General features: G+C 38.3%; 1 protein-coding gene across 1 annotated transcript; it reads right to left on the reverse strand.

Annotated features, from left to right (window-relative positions):
- Nucleotides 1-358: 358 nt before the first annotated feature.
- On the reverse strand, nucleotides 359-991 carry LOC124253549 (nuclear polyadenylated RNA-binding protein 3-like). Its single transcript, XM_046687356.1, has one exon. The coding sequence runs from the start codon at nucleotides 989-991 to the stop codon at nucleotides 359-361; it is 633 nt and encodes a 210-aa protein (XP_046543312.1).
- Between the last annotated feature and the right edge of the window lie 24014 nt (nucleotides 992-25005).

The raw sequence follows: 25005 nt of genomic DNA on the forward strand, positions 1-25005 counted from the left end.
TCTCTACTGAGTGTCTCTTTGTACCCTGAGTGAAATGAAAGTAAACATGTGTACAAAACAGGTTGAAGGGATTTAAATTTGATAGAGTGAATTTCCTGAATCATCAAAAGAGACATCTGATTGTTCAGTAGATGATCGGCAATCTGGTGTACGATACGGTTGGTATGGCTGATTTGGTTGATTCCAGGAAGTCCCAGGCATTGATGGCGGTTGATGACCGAGACTCATTGGTTGACGAGTGTTCATTCGATCAAGGATGATTTGCATCATACGGAACTGGTGATCTCGTTCCTCGCGTTTTTGTCTTTCTTCCATTTCTAGTTTTATCTTCTCCAGTTCCATCTTCTTCATTTCTGCATCAATTTTCTTTATGTTCTAATGGCATCATAGCATTTTCAAACTTTGTGTTACTTTCCGAGTGCACTTTCATTATACTTCCCAAAACAGTCTCCAGTCTTGTTTTCTTTATTCCCTTGTCTTTTTTCATGGTTTTCCTTTTGACTTGGTCTTCTGACTCCTCTTCTTTCCTCTCTGTGTCATTTTTGTTTGCATTCTCATCTTCCTTTTTTTCATCCTTATCATCATCATCTTCGGCTTGATCGTCCTTGTCATCAATCGCATCGAGATGTTCGCTACCATCCCTTTCTTCTAAATCATCATTATGTCCATCACCCTCCATCTCAGCTGTGTTATAACTGTCATCTGACATCACCTGTGTGGCAAGACGCTGTCTCTGGCCCATACTTTCTATCATCTTCACAGGTGATGTTGGTCTTTGGCCCACAATCTCGTTCAGTTTATCATAAAACTTGCACAGTTTTCGACACTTGTCTCTTGTTTTCATGTACTTTTTACAATCCCAGAAATTTCGTTTGAGTGTATGCATACGTATTTTGCACTGAGCGCTACTCTTTTCATATCCTTGAATCTTCATCTCATCTGACATCATTGATCGTTGTTCTTTTTGGATCTTCGAGTTGTTCCTCAACATTTTTTCATTCCAAATAGACAAGTGATAATCAGTCTCTTCATCATTCCACGACAGTCCACGCGTGGCCCTTTTAACAACAGGATTCTTCTTAGGAGGCATCAGTCATCCCTTAAGATGTCTTAAATATGTGGTGAAATACTCACCTAAGCAAACATAAATTCTGTTCACATGACCACAAATACTCAAAGAGTATTTATACTTATAAGTAATTATACTTTTACTAGACCTCTTGGGGGTCTAGTAAATATACTTTAACTTAGGTCTGTTTACTCCAGGTGTAAATTTACTACCTAAGTAAATTTACTTACATAAGTATGTTTACTCACATAAGTAAATGTTTCCATGTGAAAGGGGCTTTAGAACGTGTAATATTATTAACAAAGTACTGCTTTCCAAAAGAGAACTGCTGATGTTGTTGAAGTTACTGATATATCAAGAACATATTTCCTGATATTTCTAAATGTTTTAAGATGCAAAACCCCCCAAACAATTACCATATTTTACATATTCATATTCGAAATTAATTCAAAATATTTTAAATTAAATTAATTGTGTCTTGTAACAATTTACACATATCCACAAACGTATCACAGATATCGTTACCTGTGTTTTAGGTGTTCTAAGTTTATCTAACCTTGTTTCGAGATAAGTGGCCTTATAAGTTTATGTGTCTGTTAAATACTGTCAAACACAATTGCTTGAAACTTTGCACAAAGATGCAGTTTATCAATTAAGCTAGAAAAAACACACTAGACGCCCATGAAATTGTGTAAAGAGGTTTAAAATAATATAGATTGGTGATGGAACAATCATATAAATTCAAAACCATGTTTTTTTCATTTCCAGAGTGTTCTGTGTGCCCCAAAATATATCACATATCTGGAAAATATAAACGAAACGAAAAATCCAATTAACGAGATGGTCTTTTTGTGTTTGAATAACAGATCGAAAATCGAATGCCGAAATACAGCAAAAATAATATCATCAATGACCAACAAAAACACCCCACGAACACTTCAAGAATGGACAAGAAACAGTATCTTCTAATAATTTGTATACAAATTTACAAACCGGAAAATAACTCGTAACATGGAGTTTATCTAAACATGAACTATCAATAAGAAACAGGTGAGTGGGTGAGTTTAGTTTTACGCCGCACTCAGCAAATATTCCAGCTATAGCGGTCTGTAAATAATCGAGTCTGGACCAGACAATCTAGTGATCAACAAGAAACAGGTATTCATATCATATATACCCGTCTGTTATTGACAGCATTGATTCAGGACTGCTGCAAAATGCATCATTGCAATCATTTATTTTTTAAAAGCACTTTATTTAGTTAAACCGGTATTTTATCTATATTTTTTAAAGGCTTTAAGAATTACCCACCCTTTCCTTGTAGCATCTGGATAAAGTCTCAGGTCCCAAATGGCCCATCTACAAAATCGAGGGGCGGTGAGGTAGCCTAATCGTTAAAGCGTGGGCTCGTCACGCCGAAGACCCGGGTTCGATTCCCCACATGGGTACAATGTGTGAAGTCCATTTCTGGTGTCCCCCGATGTCATATTCCTGGAATATCAGGAGCGTAGCTTCAATTATAAAAAAGCCCGGGCTTACACATGATATTTCCTAAAAGATTGGGTAAACCCTCAATACTACCTAAATATAAAGATTTGCGACCAAACGGGCTTACAAGAAAAACTAGGCTTGCTACGCGCCTGAATATTTCTAAAAGCGGCGTAAAACTATACTCACTCACTACAAAATCGAGCTTTTCCATTAGTAATTAGTACTAATCACAACATAGAACGCCCTCCCCAGTAGATTTACACGAATGTGGTTTTTTTTCAGTTAATGCAAGAAATGGCAGAAATGAAAGAAGAGACATAGAGAAACGCATTTACATTTACATACATTTACATTTACATTTCATACTCAAAATGTGTTTCATTATATGTATCGTTCACATGATTACCATCAAGTCAATATAACCTCACAGGTATATTTGGCAGGTAACTATAGAGAGTGCATCAATTCATTTCCAGATCTTTGGCTAATATGGGGTCAAGGGTTGATGTTGGGTTAGACTGACTTATGGCACCCTAAACATATCACATGGCATCAATTCAAACATATCCAATTAATTTTAAGTTACCTTAAGTTCTTTTCTGTAATTCATATCTGATATCCAGTATTTTTTTATTCCTGCAACGATATCAATAAATATTTAGATATATACATACCGCACTACTTCATTCTCGACAGGATCAGATTAATTTTACAAATTTACGAAATCCTTCAGATTTACGAAATATGTCTCGTTCGTGAATGAATGCTGTTGTAAAGCATAAAAAATATGTCTATATATTCTAAAACATATATATATTTAAAAACTATTTGTCTATATGTTGTAAGACATAAATTAGCTAAAATAGATGTGATACAAAATTATGTTGATCAGTCACACATGTGATCTACGTACGGTCAGGCGCGTATAGCAAGCCAATTTATTCGTGTAAGCCCGATAGGTTGCAAAGCTATATATTTAGATAGTATTGACGGTTTGCCCAACCTTTTTAGCAACAATCATGTATAAGCCCGCGCTTTTTTTAAATAACGGTAGCTACGCCCCTGACAGTTATAAAACAATAAACTATTGTTTATACAAGTATATGTGTATGTTGATCTATAGATATGCTCTAAACATTGGTAATAAAAATGATATATTTAAAGAGTTTATTCGACTTATTTCACTTCTTCAACAATCTGACGGTAGGGGTAGACTAGAGGTTAAAGCGTTCGCTCGTCACGCCGAAGACACGGGTTTCGATTCCCCACATGGGTACAATGTGTAGAGCCCATTTCTGGTGTTCCCCGCCGTGATATTACTGGAATATTGCTAAAACAATCTGACCCAATTCCCCTATCAAGACCTGAAATGATATAGAGGTTAACAATAATTCTCCATGATGTTATACCTCTATCAATGTCAGGAAAGTTGGGGACACTGCAAGTCCCTCACCAAAGACTGAAGATTAACTTAATTTATTCACTGGGGACAGATAATTGCTCGCTGGTTATTACCCAGACTGTGTACATACCTACAATGTATGCGCGTATCTGACCTTTACGCAAATCTCGTTGAAATCAACGCCCCGATCCACAAAGCGTTCGTAACATTACGACCTGTCGTAGCTCTATAGTTTATCATAAACTTGCACACGTCGTTGCGCTACGAACGCGTTGTGGATTGGGATCCAGATATTTTGATCATATACGATAACTCTTGGCGCTGAGATGTGTTGTATCTGAGTTAAATGCCTGCTTTTACTAAGCCTGACTTCATGGGATTCCAAGCCAGGGCCCCGTTCCTCAAAGCGATCGTAGCGCTACGATTGTCGTAAGTCTATGTTAAAGTATGGGAGTTGCGATCACCTTAGCGCTACGATCGCTTTGAGGAACGGGGTCCTGGCCCGATTTCTCGAAACAAACTTAAGTTTTTACTCAAATTTCAAACTGAGTTTGACAATTTGAAACAGCTGAATTTTTAACTCAACTTCATTTTTCAAATATAAAAACCAAAACAACGTAAGTAATCTATCCACCAAACTCAAATTGTCTACTATGTTTGAGTTTAATATCAAGTTCAGTTCATTCTGGGAAATCCATGTGCTCAAATGTGAGTAAAAAATCTAACTTAAGTCAAAACTCAGACTTAAGTTTGTTTCGAGAAATCAGGGACAGATCTGCCATCAACAGAGCAGGATGTGAAGGCGCGTCAATTATTCATGCTAGAATATGAATTATCTCGAAATAATTTCATCCGGAATTGCAACACTTGTCATGACAACAACACTGAATGCACAAACAGATGAATAAATTCCTTAGATCTGTTCCTGTTTTCTCTATTTTTAAAAATTAAATAATGATACATATTTCTTTTTTGGAGAAGGCATCCTAAGTTTGGATACATTAATACCCAAGCAAGTTCACAGAGTGACGACAATAGACTATGCTGACGTTAAAAGAACTGCGTAAGGACAACGGGAAGTCACGGTGATGCGCCAGTTTGGCATGAGTGAATTTCCTCCGCAACACTCACTGGGGTCACTGATGTGGATGAGGTCACCAAAGCCTACAGAGTATGCACTCAGTATCCGCCATGATAATATTGTTCTGTTACAAAAATATTTTTTACTTCCGAGTTATGGTCAAAATCCTTGATGTATGTATTTCAAACGACAAGTTCCGTTTTCGGTAGTAAACGTACACGTTATGGGAAATAGAACGTTTAATAGATAATAAGTTTGTGTTTAGTGAATAAAATCTTTGGATTTTAGTGAATAATATATTCATGCTAGGTAAATGCGTTCATATGAGTATCAACAGATTTTCCCGTTTTGTGAATATAAAATTCGTGTTTAGTGAATAAAACTTCGTGATGGTATAGAAATAAAACATATGTTTTGTGAAAAGTTATTTGTGTATAGTAAATAAAGCGTTCCCGTTTAGAAGCACAAATGGGTGAGAAAACATGGATAAAACGATAAAACTTTGCATTGACGAGAAAGTAAGAAAATATTCTTTATTATCTCTATGTTAATGGGATTTTATGAGGAGGGATCGTTATGCTGTTTGAATGACGAAACGTTAACTAAAACTGCTTCGTTTTCACTTGTGACGTATGTAGGTGCACTTGCACTCATACGTGACTATTGTTGCATATCCTGAGCTACGGACTACCACGGGTCTTGCGTCATAACCGCTAGTTGGAAATGAGGTCTGGACGCAAGTCTCTGATACGTCCTTAATTACGTGCAAGATGAGACCGACCAATCAGCGAGCAGAGGATGCTATGCGTTACAACATTAACATTCCTAACGTTTATGTACCCGTAAAACTTTAAAATCCACATTAGTATGATGTGATATAACGGAAACTATATTTGGGGTAAACCTTTGTGATAATAATGATAGATGTCTATTGAGCTTCTTAATGGATTTACACACTTTTACCGAAAACAAAAAAACTGTTAAATACCACTGAAATATCTCGAGAAATTTGATGTGGGAAATCGACACAAACACTGTCATGACAGGTTGGTGTAATCATAGATAAAAATAACTGATAATAGATATTGATAATATCGTGATTGATCATAAAAATATATATATTAAAATTTTACTTACTGACAATATAACTTGACCATCTAGTGATCACTCATATCAACTAAATCCAAAATATAAAAGCGACGAGCAAAAGAAACTACTCACCGCTGTAAATATGTGTTTGTTACTGGTATAACGTGGTATGTGTTCAGCCCAGTAACTATTTCCACATAGAAACCTAAGGGTTAAGATAAAGGTGACTAACTCACTCACTCACTCATCGTAATGCCATTGTTATGATATTTGTTAGTCTGTCGTACAGACCCTGAAGCAAATATATCCAAGAAAGCCCACGCAAGTCTAGAAAATGTGGCAAGTCTAGATTTCCTCAGCTTCTGAAAATGAAGAAAGTCTCAGGGCTCCTTTTCATTATATATGTTTTTTTTACTATGAACTTTTTAAAGTAAAATATGTTCATTTCAGAGACTAGTTGTTAGTCTTGATATCTGTGTGCGAAATGTTATCATTACCATTACTTCATCATCATTATCATCACCATCATCATCATAAGAATCAAACACTTTTGTTATAATATATCAATCTAGCGGATAATGAATAACCTGATAATGTCTCATTTTCACACAATACACAACATCTATAATTTCGTTACATAGTGTTAAACAGAAGGCAGTATCCCTTTATACTTTACACTAAACCCGCGAGCTTCTCAGAATAACCCTATTTTGTTATATTTTCAAAGCCATCTTGCATTCCAGAGCACACAATCGTTTCCAGTTAACCTGCTCTTGTTGGTACAGAAATAAAACATAAGTTGAGTCAACAGTGGTATGATGCGGTATATCTCAATGGATGACAATCAGCTCTGAAACGTCGTGTAAAGAATAAAAAAGAGTTGTTATCATAGAAACGTTTCATGTATTCATGTTCGTCCAACTTCTAAATGCCTTTCAAAAACATCTTCAGTCAAGTAGTGATTTCCGCTTAGAAACTTAAGGGCTAAAAAAAGTCACTCACTCGCTCGACCCCCCCCATTCATTCATTCACCCGTGAATTCCTCAGAATACACCTCACATCGTTTACATAATCAGTGAAACGACACACTTAGGAGCTTGTACCAGATGTCAAAAATCTAGGTCAGAGTTTCAACAAGGCTAGTTTGTATTTGCGTATGAACGTGAATAGAAGTATCTAGGACATGTCTCGTGTTTCAATGAATTTTTGTGAGGTAAAACATTTCTGTGAAATAATAAATTTATTGTTTTACAAAATTCAGAACACCATCATGTACATGGATAAGAACGTATCATTACAATGTACGTGTTTACACAAATTGAGAAGATCCGGTTGAATGTATATATATTAGTTCTTGGTGATTTATAAACATACAATCGCTGTATGTGTACCCGGTAGATATGCTTACACATTGATTAGTGTTTCTGAATTTGGAGAGCTTGGGGAATTCTAATTACCAAGGTTACAGATAAATTGGGTATTGACAGTTGTCTTTGGGTATTCAATATATTTACTCCCTATTTGGTATTTTGGTGATTTCTGATTTGCACCTTAGTGTGTGACATTTTGGCATTAACTCTGGCGATGACCATGCATTCCAAGTGTATTTTATATAATGAGTGCAGCGGTAGAATTTTCTAAAATCTTTATTTCTACATCGATTTCGTTCAAATTTGAAATGTAGGTTAATCATAACATATAGAAACAATATATTATTGCAAAAGTCTAGATTTGTATTTTTTTAAAATTATTGTCCAAACAATGATTCGAACCTGTGTGTTAATTCCGATCTGTCAAGACATACAAGTACGAAGTGTAAAACACACCTGGGGTAGCGACTCAAGAGTTAAACGATTGGAATTTTCTACACGCATCGTTGTACAAACAACTACACATGATTTGGATAGTAATGATTTATTTCACTTATTTTCCGCAAATATGAAGCCCCAGAGCTGTGATGATTATTATTACTGCTAAATACACGCGTTATACGTACACATGCATGTTTCGTGTTTCCGTGCTGACATTAATCCATGCTTGTCGTAAGAGGCGACTAACGGGATCGGGTGGTCAGGCTCGCTGACTTGGTTGACACATGTCATCGTATCCCAATTGCGTAGATCGATGCTCATGCTGTTGATCACTGGATTGTCTGGACCAGACTCGATTATTTACAGACCACCGCCATGTAGCCAGAATATTGCTGAGTGCGGCGTAAAACAACCAACCATCCAACCAACCAATTCCAAGCTGAGTACCTACGTGAAGTAAGAAGAGCATCAGTGTACGATTTTATGGTTACTTAAGTATAATTTCCACAAAGAAAGTTCTCTTTTCGGTAAGATTACAGAATACCGGATACCTTCCGCCATCTTTGAAAGGATGCGAGTTTACTTTTGGTTAGGGTTAGGGTAAGGTTTAGGGTAAGGTTTAGGGTTAGGGTTAGGGTAAGGTTTAGGGTAAGGTTTAGGGTTAGGGTAAGGTTTAGGGTTAGGTTGACGTGACACTAAACAATATGGCTGGTAGGTATCCGGTATTCTGTAAGTGTACCCTCTTTTCTTATTAGCAATGGTCGCTTCATCCAACATATACGTAGCTTGAACGTTGTTTCCCCATTAGTGTCAAATCACAGTATATATTTTTAAAGATCTTTTGAGTTGCTTTTAAATATCCGTACAGTAAATACCTGTTGTTAACAAGGGCACATTGTAATTTACAAATAACCTCCAAATGGAAACCCAATCAAAATATGGAATAATTACTTGTCGAGAAAATTTACTTAAGATTGAATACTATTTGTAAATATATACAATTGTTTAAAATATACTGAGGGAAACAAATAAGGGAACACCACTTCGTGGCAGTGTTTCTTTATTTATTCTCAGATTTCCTCCCACAGCGCTATTCAAAGCTGGTGATGAAAACTGGAAAATATTAAAGGAACGCTTGAATTTTAGTGTTCCTATATTTGTTTCTCTCAGTATAGTTCATATTGTGTAATCCTATAAACATGGAGAGTGGATAACTTTTCGGCAAAAAAACAAAACAAAACAAAAGAAACAACCATAACAAACAAACAAAAACCAATTTTTCGGCCACAGCTGATATTGCTGAAGCATATTTTGTTTTAAAAATAAACAAGTATTGTGCGTTTTTACCGCTCGGAACTCAATCTTTTCTTTTAAGGTTTATTTGAAAAACATCTAAATGTAACACACTACGTGTAATATTCAAAATACATGTGAACCTTTGTTTGAATAGATTCCTCGCAATACGATTAACGATGATGATGATGATGATGATAATGATGATGATGATGATGATGATGATTAGCCAAGATGCTTACACAATGGACAACAGATCACTTTAAAGTTGTCAGTTTAAAGAGTGCCCTGCTTCGCTATGGAGTTGTATAAATCAAAACGAAAGTTTGGACAAATGTTATCACTTTCAATTTAAACAGATACAGAGTACATGGCGACAGCCATATTGGAATAATATTTTTTGTTATTTCTAACTCCTAGAAAATATTGTTGGTTATAAATTACGTCATATATACCACCCACGCGGTGTGCATTTCCAATGTCAACCTTCTTTATAGGTACTGGCGAATCTTGAATCACGAAACGTTGACATTGGGACATGCAATTGCTAAACGTGTCTTCCATACACACCTCATGACGTCAACAAGTGACTGACAGTTTGAACCAGTCAAATCCGCATTTTTGCTATATCCGGGCCTATTTCGTCTTTTATCTTTTACTTAACTACTCAATTTCCAAAGGCATTTTCAGGGATTTCATGTGCATTATATTTTTCATGAATCTAGTACAAAGTTGCATCATCTGATCTGATAGCTTATCACATTCCAAACCCGATGGCTCATGGTAGGCTATTCTACACGTTCTAACTACACCTCTAGGCCAGTTGCTTTGTGAAGCGTATGTCTCTCTCATTCACAACCGCCGCTTCGCATGGCCACCCGCTCACCTCATTCACCCATACAGACGCCGCAAAATACCCATGACATTCTCGAGGAAATAACTGTGTCACAACAAACCGCAGTCAGTCTCGAGGAATGTAGTGTACACGACTTCCTGACACACCTCTATTGTGTTTGAGTTCCATTGACAAGGACGGATATCATTGCACATCTCTGGCGTTTGTTGTGCCTTTACAGAGCTACAGCTTACGTCTACAGTGGTGAAAATATCTCAAAATAATGGGAAATTCTGCAGTTACGTTGTCTTCGTATAATTATTCGATTGAGTTTTAGTTTAGATGTGCAAACGGTTAAACACCAAGGCTTCATATATATTTATGACATCGTGTGTTTTCTTGTCAATCACATAGTATTGCTGATTTTCTTTTGATATTTTCAATTGTTTACTCTGGTCCAGTCTAATGAATATTTTACTCTCGTAATCAGGGGCGTAGCTACCATTATAAAAAAAAGCCCAGGCTTACACATGATTGTTGCTGAAAAGGTTGCGCAAGCCCTCAATACTATCTAAATGTAAAGCTTTGCAACATATCGGGCTTACACGAAAAAAGTGGCATGCTACGCGCCTGGTAATTAGATATTATATAGGCTATATATGTATCTAATAAATCTTGAATTGCTTCATGAGATTTCTGATTTGTGTCTGATCGTTTGCTATTGGCCTGGATTATGGCCGATCATATCTGGATATACTGATCGGAATATTGGGATACATAACATGTCTTTGTGTGAATAAATGTTTTGTCTTGAGTATTTCTGTTATTATTTGCATAATTTATAAAGAAAACCGAAACGTGTCTTGTCAGAAATCGGTCATACCGATTATCACGCAACCGTAATGTGTTAAAATTGCCTTTCGCTATATGTCTGAGTGGATGAATGGATGGATGCGTGCGTGCATACGTGCGTGCGTGCGTGCATTTTTGACTCCATTAACTGTTACAATGCAACTGAAGATCGTTTGTTCTTAAGTCAAAAGATGGATTCCCAACACTGTACAATCAAACTCCATTTTAAAATCCTGTATATTTGGAAATTATTGATTTTAGATGATTGTGATTATACTTTAATTTTAAAACTCCAAAACCCCTTAGCTCCACATTTTTTATAAACGAATACCAAATAATGTCATAAAGTTCTTATGAAAGCCATTTCAAGTTATTATTTTAGTGCATCGTGTACGAGTAGATAATTTAGTGTTTGCTCATGATAGCGATTGGTTGTGTGTAGACTAAGGCTTAGTCCCTGAATATATATACTCATGCCAATAATGGTTGTCGTCCCCATCCCCACCCCAACCCCACACACACCTCACAACCCCACCCCACACACCCTCTCCAATAAAAAAAATTGAAGGGGGTGACAACCATTATTGGCATGAGTATATAATTGTGATAGGAACAAACAACCCCTTTAAATTGAAAAGGAGCCCTAGGGAGACCAGAGATTCAGAACCTGAGGAAGTCTAGACTTGCTTCATTTAGGGCTTTAGCATTGCAATGCTGGGAGGGCTAAGCATTGGGGAAAATAATATGGTTCAGGGACTGTGAGACGGACTAGCTTGTGTTGTATTAGCTCTACTTCAAACGTAGCACATACCGTTTGATGTTTTGGTACAGCGGAAAAAATACAACAAACTTGAGATTTCTAGGGAGAAGATTTAAGGAATGCTTCATGTACTTTCCCCAGGTTTTTTTTAAAAAAAGATGAGAGGTCTCCATTATTGCCCCCGCTACATTACATCAACTGACGTCACAAGATGACAAATAACATCATAACCTATTGTATTGCCTAGTAATATCCGCTTATTAAGGTACGGCAACCGAAGCCTAATCACCACTAACAGGTATGCAACTAGCATAAACCAAGCCTTAAACCATATCAGGTGAAACGGGAAATAGAACGTAGGTGGAGCATTATGTGTAGGCATCATTCTTGTCAAGCAACGGTACTTTCCAGTTTTTGACACTTCCTCAATTTCGTAAAATGCGTTTGTCGAGCGAATGAAGGATACAGTGTAGTCACATAGATCGGATGTGTTTGCAACATCTCGTGTCATGTATAGTTTTAGTGTGCAGATAGTCTATGAGTTGCGAATTTTCAAAATGAGCGATGTTTTTTTTGGTGCCTATCAGATGTACATTTTAGTTCCCGATTACTAATAACACTGCAAATCACAGAAGTGAGTGAGTGAGTTTAGTTTTACGCCGTACTCAGCAATATTCCAGCTATATGGCGGCAGTCTGTACATAATCGGATCTGAACCAGATAATCCAGTGATCAACAGCATGAACATCTATCTACTCAATTGGGATACGATGACATGTGTCAACCAAGTCAGCGAGCCTGACCACCCGATCCCGTTAGTCGCCTCTTACGACAAGCATGGGTTACTGAAGATCAATATTCTAACCCGGACCTTCACGGGTCACAAATCACAGGAACCTCCTAAACCGAATATGTGTATATATGCAAAATAATTTTTTATATAAAATATAATTGTATTATAAAATACACTTACGAAGGTCAAGTGCGAAAATTAAATCACAAAAGAGATTGTTTATTTAAGTTCTGATTGCCAATTCTACTGTGAATTAATTCACAAAATGAATTCAATATATTTATAATCACGAATTTGATCTGTTTGAAACCCATGCTATGGACGACGAACGGGATCTGGTGGTCGTGCTCGGTGATTTGATTGATGCATGGCAAGTTCACTGATCGGTGCTCATGATTTCAACCCTTGGATTGTAGGGTCCGGACTCGTGTATATCCAGACCGGTGTCATATACCTACATATTGAGTGCGGCTACAAATAGTTTAATATTTAAATATTTTAATATTGAAATCCTAATTACAGAGAGTATTACAGTGGAATCTGTGGAACCTAAAGCAGACTGGGCCACATTTGCAGTCAGGTATACTCTGGGATCACTTATATTGCTTTCAGCCTCAACAGTATTTCACCTGCTATAATCCCCTAAATAAAGCGGACTTGACGTCCACCACAAATGTTTCCGGTTTAGACAGGTTCCAAAAATACGTAAGCAGTAATAAAGGCGTGTCTACTTATATCAGAGTCCATGGCACGATTCAGACCGTATCATAAGCACGAGTCCACGAATACTTTATGTTAGCGACATTCATATAAAAGGGAGTCTTTGCCCTCTCTTTCATGTACAGCATGATTTACGATTTTTGTATTGACCGGTTAACGAATCCTTAATCCCTAAAAATAGGCAAGGAGGCCATGTGAATAGGCTTTGTCCTTAACGTAGGCAGTCATCATATCTGTGAGTGAGTGAGTGAGTTGCGTTTTATGCCGCTTTTAGCAACATTCCAGCAATTTCACGGGGACAAGAGCGAACGTTTTCACCACTAGGCTTATCATATCCGTGATACAGTGATATCTGACAGTATGTTGGTATCAATTACACTGAAAAAGGTGTACAAACCGTTTGTTTTTGTGTTTACAAATCATCAATTTCCCAGGTAGGAAGGTTACCTTTAACTACGCAGATCTGCAACAGACAATCCTGCGATTTATATCAAAGGCAATAATTCATGACGTGGTGTGCTCACCTTAGTCCCATGTAAAAGGTTGCGGGGGTCAAGTCGTTCCAGGAGTCACTACGGTGTCCAACACGCATGCGCAACGTATTGTCAGAAGCACGCGCTCCAGCTTAAACCTCGCATTGATACAGTGCTTTGTTAACAAGGAAACCTTGTAATGTCCTTCCCAATCTCTGGTTCCTGACAACGTAGGGCATAAATGGTAATCGGTAGAGGAATCAATGCATGATTTCATGTGTGATTGAAATATCACTTTTCCGGTTGTCACCAGTCCAAAAATCAATAAATGATTTCACATCTGATTCAAATATTACTTTTCCGGTTGTCAAAGCCAACAAAGAAACAAGTTAAAAGTTTCCGCGTCGGTACTGCTTGAAGCATAGGGAACTCATTGTATTCAGTGACACCTCCCGTGGGTGACTTGAGTCAGTAAAACAGCTGTGTCACCCTCAGCGACTTTAGGATCGTGGTGTCATTATACCTCAGTATGAGAGTATCAGTCATATATTCAATGTCCGTCACCCAGACCCTGGAGCCCTATTCAATCAAGAATGAGTTGGCAAGTCAGCCCCAAATGAAACATATTTTGTCATATTTTATAAATAAAATACCTATATTTCTGGGGTAAATGTCAGTCTAGAATAATAGCATGATTATCAGACTTGTTGGTTAACCATATCTTCACGAATCAAACAGATATCTTTTTCAAATAAAGTAATTTTAATTCTTTCCCGTTGAAAAGGTTCAGATCAATATCTTGCTCATAAATGTTCATACTAGTTCATAATTGTTCTTATTTGGATTGTCACGCCGAAGACCCGGGTTCGATTCCCCACATGGGTACAATGTGTGAAGCCCATTTCTGGTGTCCCCCGCCGTGATGTTGCTGGAATATTGCTAAAACCGGCGTAAAACCAAAACTCAGTCAGTCAGTCAGATCAATATCGACTCATGACGACAATCGCCTATTTTATAAGCTATCCGTCATTTTATCATGTTTCGCATGAGGACCTTAGAATTTTGATATCAATTTTTCAAACGTGTACGTTCACTATTTGATACGAATAAAACGATATCTAGATTAATTGAGCAGATATTCTTTGAACTTTGTAAAAAACATCATTCATTTGTTTATTATCGACTGTAACAGGTGAGGTGAAATTGTGTTTAACGTCGTACTAAAGAATATTTCGCTCATATGACGACGTGCATGCGTGTGTATGTGTGGCTGCTTGTACTAGCCCAGACTTAAGCTGGTTTATATAAGTGCTAGCTCACTGAGATACCATGCCGCGGTGAAGCATGAATACCCAACTCAGATACATTATGCCCATAGGCGCCTGACTCTGATATATTTATCAGTATGACCTATATATATAAAGATCAGAATCAGGCGCCTATGATTATACCGACTCCGAGCCGACCAGTCCTTGTTGTACCCATTAATGCCGAGCGCCAGGCAGGGACCAACAAGTACCTTATCTTAACATCTTTTGGTATGATGCGGCCGGGGATTGAACCCGCAACCTTCCGCTCTCTCGACTGTAACAGCAATGTCTGTGTGTCACCATGATAAGACATGTAATTTCATGAGGTCATGTCAACACGGAAGTGAATGACACGTCAGTGTCATCCCCATCATCCAGCATCGCTACATGAGTAGCAAGATAACGACAGGTTGTGTACGGATTGGGTCGATTGTACTGCACAAGACAGAAAACGGAGAATGTGTAGGTGGGGGTTTGACACGATCAACCTTTGTTTGCTGTCAAACCATTTAGTATTTGAACTAATTGTAAAGTAAAGAGAGAACGGAATAGACACCAGGGAAATTTCTAACTGAGTGTTTCCTATCTGCCACCACCTGTAAATTCCTTTTCGAAAAACGAAATAATTTACGTTTCTGAAATCCCACCTTAATGTGACTGATGTAAGCCATCATAATTATTTTTATTTCTCCTCCAATCTCAAACAGCCAGATAGCTGTTGACGAATATATTTTAAGAAAAAAGAAAATAACTTTAACTGTTTTGTTTTCGAATCATGTAATTTATTTTTAAAGTTTGAAGTTTAGAAAAGTTAAGTGAAATATGTAACCTTTAGGTGTCTTACTCTCAGAGTACTGGAAACTCTTCACTCTATCGGCCGAAAATTCAAAACAAACAACCATAACTGGAGAATATGTACATTCTGTGAAGTAACTGTAATCTCAAATATAACGACAATGTTTCATTATGACAAATCCTTCACATTTTACACACTGTCCTTACATGTACGTCAAACTAAATTACCTATAATATTGCACACACGCATATGGGGATTAGGAAACTCTTCTTGTTAGGAGGTTGTTTTGAAAACACACTTGTCATATTTTAAGACTTAATATATTCAACACATACTTTGAAAAAAATCAGTGAAATTCTATCAAACAGTGGTCAGGTGATCTGAACTACCGGTGGTTTCAGTCATAAACACATGCAAAGGCAAGGTAAAAGACACGGGGCCATAATTAAGGTATAAGTCAACATGGAACTACGTCCGACATATGTTTGTGACTAAGATTGAATATGTTCTGCATCTCTATACCGTCAAGCCTTTTTGATCGTTTTGCTGAGGCTTTGAACGTTTAAACCTTCATCAAACAGCGCAGCCTACCACAAAATATCGCTTTTTGAGAACTTGGTAGTAAAAGTATACTCCTTTGTACCTCAGACGTTGGTAATACTGGACATCGAACGCAGGAGCTGCTGGAATGGTGCTCGGCATATAGGGAGAGTTGATTATGTTGAAAGCTTGTCATACAGTCTTCAAGAATCTCATCATTCTGAATCTTACTTCATGCATAGATCAATGGAACATGCTAGGCGGTCAGACCGATCTGCTTATAAACAGTATGCAGTGGTGGTGTTCTTTAATCGAGGGAAAATAGACATATCGTTTTAATTACCTGATGTGACGCGAGAGAACTGTTAATGACGTCACAGTAGGTTACGAGGCATAATTGAACCTCGGCTTAAGACTGGGCGTGACATGTGAAGTGAGGTGAAATTGGGTTTAAACGTCGTGCTTGAGAATATTTCGCTCATATGACGACGTGCATGCGTGTGTATGTGTATGTGCGGCTGCTTGTACTAGCCCAGACTTAGCTGGTTATATAAGTGCTAGCTCACTGAGATACCATGCCGCAGTGAAGCATGAATACCCCGATCAGACACATTATACTGACTCCGAGCCGACCAGTCCTTGTTGTACCCATTAATGCCCAGCGCCAGGCAGGGACCAACAAGTACCATATTTTAACGTCTTTTGGTATGACGCGGCCGGGGATCGAACCCGCGACCTTCCACTCTCCGGGCGGACGCTCTAACCACTACACCACGGAGGCGGTCAGGGCTTGACATGTACTGAAAGCCCAAAGTGACTGCGACACACAAAGAAACACAATCAGTGTTAAACTTTTACTGCCGCGAATGAGTGAGTGAGTATGGTTTTACGCCGCTTTTAGCAATATTCCAGGAACATCATGGCGGGGAACCCGAGAAATGGGCTTCACACATTGTACTCATGTCGGGAATCGAACCCGGGCCTTCGGCGTGACGAGCAAACACTTTAACCACAAGGCTATCCCACCGCCCCACAATGAAATGTTGTTGAATGGAAATGCAAATGCTTCAATCCATGGTAACGATCAATCCACGGTCCATCAGGACAGCGCACCTGGTACGTGGAAGTCTTCTGCAGCAGCCTGTTCTCAAATTTGTTCTCAAATATGAAAGCTATAACGAACAGCAGGTAATAGAGGGCGCCACTTGTCAGGGTTCGGAAACCGGCGTACCAAAAGGGTTGGCATCTTCGTCATATGAAGTCATATAAATATGTGTCTATACATCACTTCCTTTGCTACCTCAATCGCAATCATTATCTGATTATCATATAACACCAACGTTCACCTGTGAAGATCTCAAATTTGGAAAAAAGCGAGTGAGTATAGTTTTACGCCGCTTTAAGCAATATTCCAGCAACATTACGGCGGTGGACACTGAAATGGGCTTAAACATTGTACCCTTGTGAGGAAGCGAACCCGACTATTCGGTGTGACGAGCGAACGCTTAACCCCTGGGCTACCTCACCGCATCCATGACAAATGTAACCATATACTGATAGTATTCTACTTCTGATACTGTGATATGATGTCTAGTGGTTCACTGCAGCCATGACAAATTTAACCATATACTGATAGTATTCTACTTCTGATACTGTGATATGATGTCTAGTGGTTCACTGCATCCATGACAAATTTAACCATATACTGATAGTATTCTACTTCTGATACTGTGATATGATGTCTAGTGGTTCACTGCAGCCATGACAAATTTAACCATATACTGATAGTATTCTACTTCTGATACTGTGATATGATGTCTAGTGGTTCACTGCATCCATGACAAATTTAAAATACTGATTATTCTACCATATGATATGATCACCGCATCCATGACAAATTGAACCATATTACTTCTGATACTGTGATATGATGTCTAGTGGTTCACTGCAGCCATGACAAATTTAACCATATACTGATAGTATTCTACTTCTGATACTGTGATATGATGTCTAGTGGTTCACTGCATCCATGACAATATGATATGATGTCTAACAAATTGAACCATATATTGATAGTATTCTACTTCTGATACTGTGATATGATGTCTAGTGGTTCACTGCAGCCATGACAAATTTAACCATATACTGATAGTATTCTACGTCTGATACTGTGATATGATGTCTAGTGGTTCACCGCAGCCATGACAAATTTAACCATATACTGATAGTATTCTACTTCAGATACTGTGATATGATGTCTAGTGGTTCACTGCAGCCATGACAAATTTAACCATATACTGATAGTATTCTACTTCTGATACTGTGATATGATATCTAGTGGTTCACTGCATCCATGACAAATTTAACCATATACTGATAGTATTCTACTTCTGATACTGTGATATGATGTCTAGTGGAGGCAATGAGGCAAGCAGATTTGCTTGAAACTCTGAAGGAACCACCGTGAAGGCGTTTTGGCTACTGTCAAAATGGCGGAGAATATGGAACATTTGTCAGGTCAATAAGAGCTCGATGTGCGTCAGGAGCCATAATGACCACACTCATTATTTACACACCCACACCTTCAGATACTACCCAGACACACGTATAGACATTATGTGAAACAACGGTGTTTTTGTAAGTGTATTCTGATATACGACAGGTAAACTTAATTGGTGATTATTAATGTAAGTACTCAAGATTCGATTATGCGATTTTAAGATGATTTTGCATCAACGATACATTTGAATTATTCAACCTAAAGCTTACTATATACAATATGTTATACTAATACAATCTTTTCCTCTTTTTCAGGAGTGGAACGCCGTCACAATCATGCCGCGTAAGATTCCAATATACACTGTATGTGGATTCGAATCCTTGGATCCACTGACTGATGGTTTGAATCTCAGCTTTACCCTGTTTGCGATTGGTTTGACTGGTCCAATACCTTGCTTGCAAGTGGTAATTATCTACGACTGACGTGTATTCGGAAAGTCTTGTCTGAAAAGATGGCCTGATATCTCCAACCAACATTGAATCCGTCATACAATGTGCTACCTCATCAACCAGACATATCTGAACACTCGTTGGTTAGAGTTATTCCACTAACAGTTTTCAGTTTGAAGCTGTTGATGTTGTTAATCCCATTGAGACGTTCTATCTTGAATCAAGAGATACCGATCTCACAACAGACTAAAGACAAGATAAAACCTTCTATTAAATCAAGGGACAAGAGACACCGATCTCACAACACATTAAAGACAAGATACAGCTTCTCTTGAAACAAGAGACACCGATATCACAACAGACCAAAGGCAAGATATAACTTCTCTGGAAACAAGAGACACCGATCCCACAACAGACCAAAGGCAAGATAAAGCTTCTCTTGAAACAAGAGACACCCATCCCTAAACACACCAAAGGCAAGATATAACTTCTCTGGAAACAAGAGACACCGATCTCACGACATACCAAAGACAAGATAAAGATTTTCTTGAATCAAGAAACAAGAGACACCGATCGTAAAACAGGCCAAATACAAGATAAAACTTTTTTTAGAAACAAGAGACACTGATCCCACAACATACCTAAGACATAAATGTCTCTTGAAGCACCGCATGAAAGGCATTCACTCGCCCGACAGAAAGTGACCAATATACGTCAAGTTCGCTGACATGCTTCATGCTAGACATTGTATCTTTATTGGGTTATCGATGTCACTCACTGGATTGTCTGGCCCAGACTTGACTATTAACAGGCAACCGTCACATAACCGGTATATTGCTGAGCTGGGCGTTCAAAAACAAACAGATTTAGTTTTATCTACGTTTGAAGGTGCAATTTTTTTAATGCCACAAAAAGGATGAATACCCTTGCAGAGAACACCATCCACATCTATATTGGTGTCTCATTAGAGACCCAGCGCCATATTAAAGCCAATGGACAAATGGAGAAGGCTCTCCGGGTAGGACCAGCTGCCCTCAATAACCTCAAAACACAGAAACTCAATGATTTCCGGATTGCGGATGGCTTAGAATGACTCAAGCGTAACGATGTGAATTCTAACACCTGATAATCATAAGTGTAGATCCCATAACAGCCCCCATGTATACCCCCAAACTCATTGATTGAGTGTGGACAGCTCAGAATGGCGACAACAGTCGTCTTGTCAGCTTTCATTGAGAAAGTGTGTGAGTAACTGCCTGTGAATGTGTACTACTTTCATCAAAAGCGCTTTTGATAATTTCAAAGCAATACCATATTTGGGAACCTAAGTAATGAATGTTTGGAAACTAATCGGACCGTGAGTGGTAAAGAGCGAACCGATTGGCACCAGGACCCCGATATTTTATACTAATTTGTTAGAGTGGCATTCCAGAAGTTGGTGGAATAGAGATGAGAAAACTTGACGGATGATCAACTTCTCTATTGTCACCATAGCGACATTTCGGGGTAGCTTCTTATACCGTTTTCACGCATACTGTGGAAATAAAGAAGTTGATCATCCATAACGTCCTGTCATCACTTTATACTAACGCTTTTAGTGTCTAAATATATGGATTTTTTTTTTATTGAAACACATGTCCATTTAAATTGAAAAGGAGCCCAAGCGAGATGAGAGATTCGGAACCCGAGGAGATCTGGACTTGCTTCATTAAGGGGGAGAGAGATTAGAATGACTTAACGATGTGAATTTTAACCCTGACTATCCTAAGGGTGGAACCTAGATCCCAGCACACATTTTCCTCAAAACACAGAAACACATTGATTTCCGGAGTGTGGACAGCTTAGACTGACCCAAGCGTAACGATGTGAATTCTAACACCTGATAACCCTAATGACCCCAAGGAAAGGGATTGCTTCATTAAGGAGTATAGCATTTTTCCAAACGGGTTGTGCGGAGGAAAAATAATGTATTGCGGGTACTGCGAGACAGTCTACTGATACTAGTGAGGACCGAGGACATGATGAGAGAGTGAGTTTAGTTTTACGCAGCTTTTAGCAATATTCCGGCAATATCACGGCGGGGGATACCAGAAATGGCCTTCACACATTGTACCTATGTGGGCAATCGAACCCGGGTTTTCGGCGTGACGAGCGAACACTATAACACTAGGCTACCCCACCGCCCCGGTATGGTAGGTACAGAGTCGTGCCAAAAGTCTTCGGACACTTGGCGTCAGTTCCATAGACTTGTAAACATGTTATTTCAGTGTAGCATAAATAATTTTCATGAAGTGAGTTAGGGTGGATCTTTGTCAAATTTGACAGGCAAATTTGAAATCATCTCTGCTCTTCGCACATAATTTCAGTGAAAATCTCCGACCAGTATTTAACTAATAACATCACATTTATCAGCTTACGTACGGCACCACAAAGCACAATCGCATAGGCCGCCATGTTAAAGGAGTTCACGGCACTGTACAATTGTTGATTAAATTGTTGCCATTCGATAAATAAGCAGCGGAAAATAAAACAGAAATTATGTGATTATAGGTACGATGATCCTCACAAATGTGAAAAATGTGACATGTATCTTACAAAATTTAAATTCAAGAAGATTATTTATGCTACTCTAAATTAATATGTAAGTCTATGGAAATTACTCGGAAGTGTCCGAGTACTTTTTGAACGACTTTGTGTACTTCCGTAAGATCGGAAACGTTTTCTATGGTGTCCTTGTTATCCACATATGCTGCAATTGATAGACAAAGGAACTGCTCTATGCCAAAATAATTGAATAAACAGATGAAACAATATACTTTTATTCAGGATGTCATGATAAAGCTATTTTTCGAACCCCCCTTCCCCAACCCCCCACCTGGACTCAGATAGGTTGATATCGTAACAGGATGCAGAGGTAAAACATATTGGAGTATTATCATTCGGTAGCAATTCGGTTGTCAATGACGCGAGCGTGGGTGAGAGTACCGCTTCGATACACTGTGTAACTATAAATACCGATATTATTCACCCTCCATAATCCTGGATTTATATGTGTTCAAACTTTGCTTCCAATCCTTTTCGGGAAAGATGTAAGCAAAAATTTCCCCAGGTAAAAATAGTCCTTTCCCACTCATAATAAAATGTATAAAAGTCACTATACTTACAATATTTTATCAAACTTCGAAAATATTCACAAGAAGTGATTTTGCTGAACAGCCTGACCGTCTCCTCCTTGGATTTCACATACACCTGTAAGTAATTTGTTTAGCTATGAAGATATACTCATGCCAATAATGGTTGTCACACCCCTCCCCACCCCACCTTAACCCCCACCCTCTCCAATTAAAAAAATTGAAGGGGGTGACAACCATTATTGGCATGAGTATATTTTATGACATTTTGCCAAAGTCGATGGTTTCAATAATATTCCAGCAATATCATGGCGGGGTACACCAGAAATGGGCTTCATACATTATACCTATATGGGGAATCGAACCCTGTTCTTCAGCGGACGCTTTAACCACCTATCTACCCCATCGCCCCCGATTGTTTTACAGATTTAAGCGTGTGAATTCTGCAAAGAGGGTTCAGGTAGTCCTGCTGCAGTCAGGCTGGTTAAGCCCGTCAACAGCCTCTATGGCCATTGTTATTCTTATTGTTTTGAGTGTTATTATTTATTTTTTTCACGTCGTACTTATAGAGGATATCTTGTTAATGTTGTCAAATAACATGTATATTTCATCGAGTGGTCTGACAACATTGATATGTTCACGAGTGGCGCAGTGTTGACAACATTAACAAAATATTCTATTTATTATATTTGATCATTGTTTATAAATGATCGAGACATCAAGTAAGTCTGCATTTTATTACGCAACCCAACTACAGTCTAGCCCTTGAGTTCCAGGCAAATGTGATATTCTACTCAGTGAAATAACATGTTATTCTACTCAGTGAAAATACCATTTTTATTTTCACCAATATTTACAGTATTTCACCCTTAAGAATGTAATAAAACAAACTATAAATATCCATGACGGCGATTAGCATAATTAGTATTAATATCATTATCATTGTCATGAGTGGGAAAAAAAAATTCACAGAGGATATTTTGAGCCAGTTATCTATGAATTAATGTTCCTCGTGTTCGCTGCCATGATATTGCTAAAAGTAAAATATCACTCTCTCTCTATTAAATAATCTCAAACCAGCTTCCACTTCAGGGTTTTAAACTTAGTAATTAGAATTTTTTCCCTGAATTAATGCAATTGTTTTACATTATATCTATTAATACGCTATTTTTGACGTAGGGATGGGTTGAGTGATTTTCTAGGGTTATGTTTAAAAAGGTAAAACTATAAACCAGGGGCGGATCCAGGGTTTTGGAGAAAGGGGGATCCGCCCCTGGTACCGTTCCTTTCACAGATGTCACATTGTGTGACGAAGCGGTGGAACTGCTCGAATATTCCCATAGTAACCCACGTCCCCACTAACTCACTGTTCTAAATTTACATTTTCATTTTCAAAATATTTTGTAATACATCCTGTCAAACATAACAAACAGTCCAATTAACTCACTCTTCCAAAATTGAATCGTCATGATCATAATAGCCTGTCACACATAAATATTATGTTCACGACGTATTAGTCATGTCAGAAATTCACACGGGGCTACAACATAGGCTCGAGATTAAATCCGGGTACTGTCTACTATATGCACTGGTCTGTTTTGTTTCCGAAATTGTACTTCCTGAAGTCACACACACCACGTGAACGTGTTAATTTCAGTACCAACGTGGATTGGGCTTGTTATGTGGGCGAGTAAAACGTTAATACACTATGTTATTATTAGATTTGGAATATACAAGATTAGGAATATAAATTGACTCTCATTTCACGAAATCAATCAATAAAGACGTATCAAGCGAAAGATAGAGATATACAGAACAAAATATTAGGTAAGATACGTATTACCCTGTACGTTAGTAGGAGTACGTTTGTACATGTGTTACATATATGTACGTGTCGCTGGTTGATATTCATTACCTGGGTGAAAACGGCTTGTACAGTGGTCTGAGGTGTAGCTGTGGAAACATCCGTACTCAAGGGGTGAGTGAGTGAGTTTTGTTTTACGCCGAAACTAGCAATATTCCAGCAATATCACGGCGGGGGACACCAGAAATGGGCTTCACACATTGTACCAGTGTATGAAATAAGCCGAAACCCCAGCCAGACATCTGGGCTGGTAAGTTCAAAAACAGAAGCGATTTAACCGATCCTTCTTAAATACTAAATAGACAGTGCCAGTGGACACCTTATCTTACGTTTTTTTAACCCGTCCATCCGGCTGGCTAGCTGTAAAGTTTGAACGCCCGGCAGAAATCTAACCCGTCCCGGGCGGTCGGACGGTCCTTATTTCATACACTGATTGTACCCATGTGGGGAATCGAACCTGGGTCTTCGGCGTGACGAGCGAACGCCTGAACCACTTGGCTACCCCACCGCCCCTCGTAATCACGTTGTTTCTGACGTCAGTTTTTCGGTGTGTAAAACCTTATTAAGCACTGAAATTGATACTCATGTTATGTATAACCAAGAGTGATTATTTTTACTTTCGTATTTTTAATTTCGTATCACTGGGCTGTGCTTATAACTACTGTTTTATCACTGCGAGTTAGAGAAAAGCCACAAGTGATGTAGGTCTCAGATGGTGACAACTTAGATGAAATCCCCGATTACGG

The sequence above is a fragment of the Haliotis rubra genome, unplaced genomic scaffold, assembly GCF_003918875.1.
Source record: "Haliotis rubra isolate DU_JTF1 unplaced genomic scaffold, ASM391887v1 Scf1142, whole genome shotgun sequence".
NCBI classification, from domain to species: domain Eukaryota; kingdom Metazoa; phylum Mollusca; class Gastropoda; order Lepetellida; family Haliotidae; genus Haliotis; species Haliotis rubra.

Bases quoted from the DNA above. Each gene is read 5' to 3' on its own strand.
- LOC124253549 (XM_046687356.1), bottom strand. From the start codon at position 991: ATGTTGAGGAACAACTCGAAGATCCAAAAAGAACAACGATCAATGATG.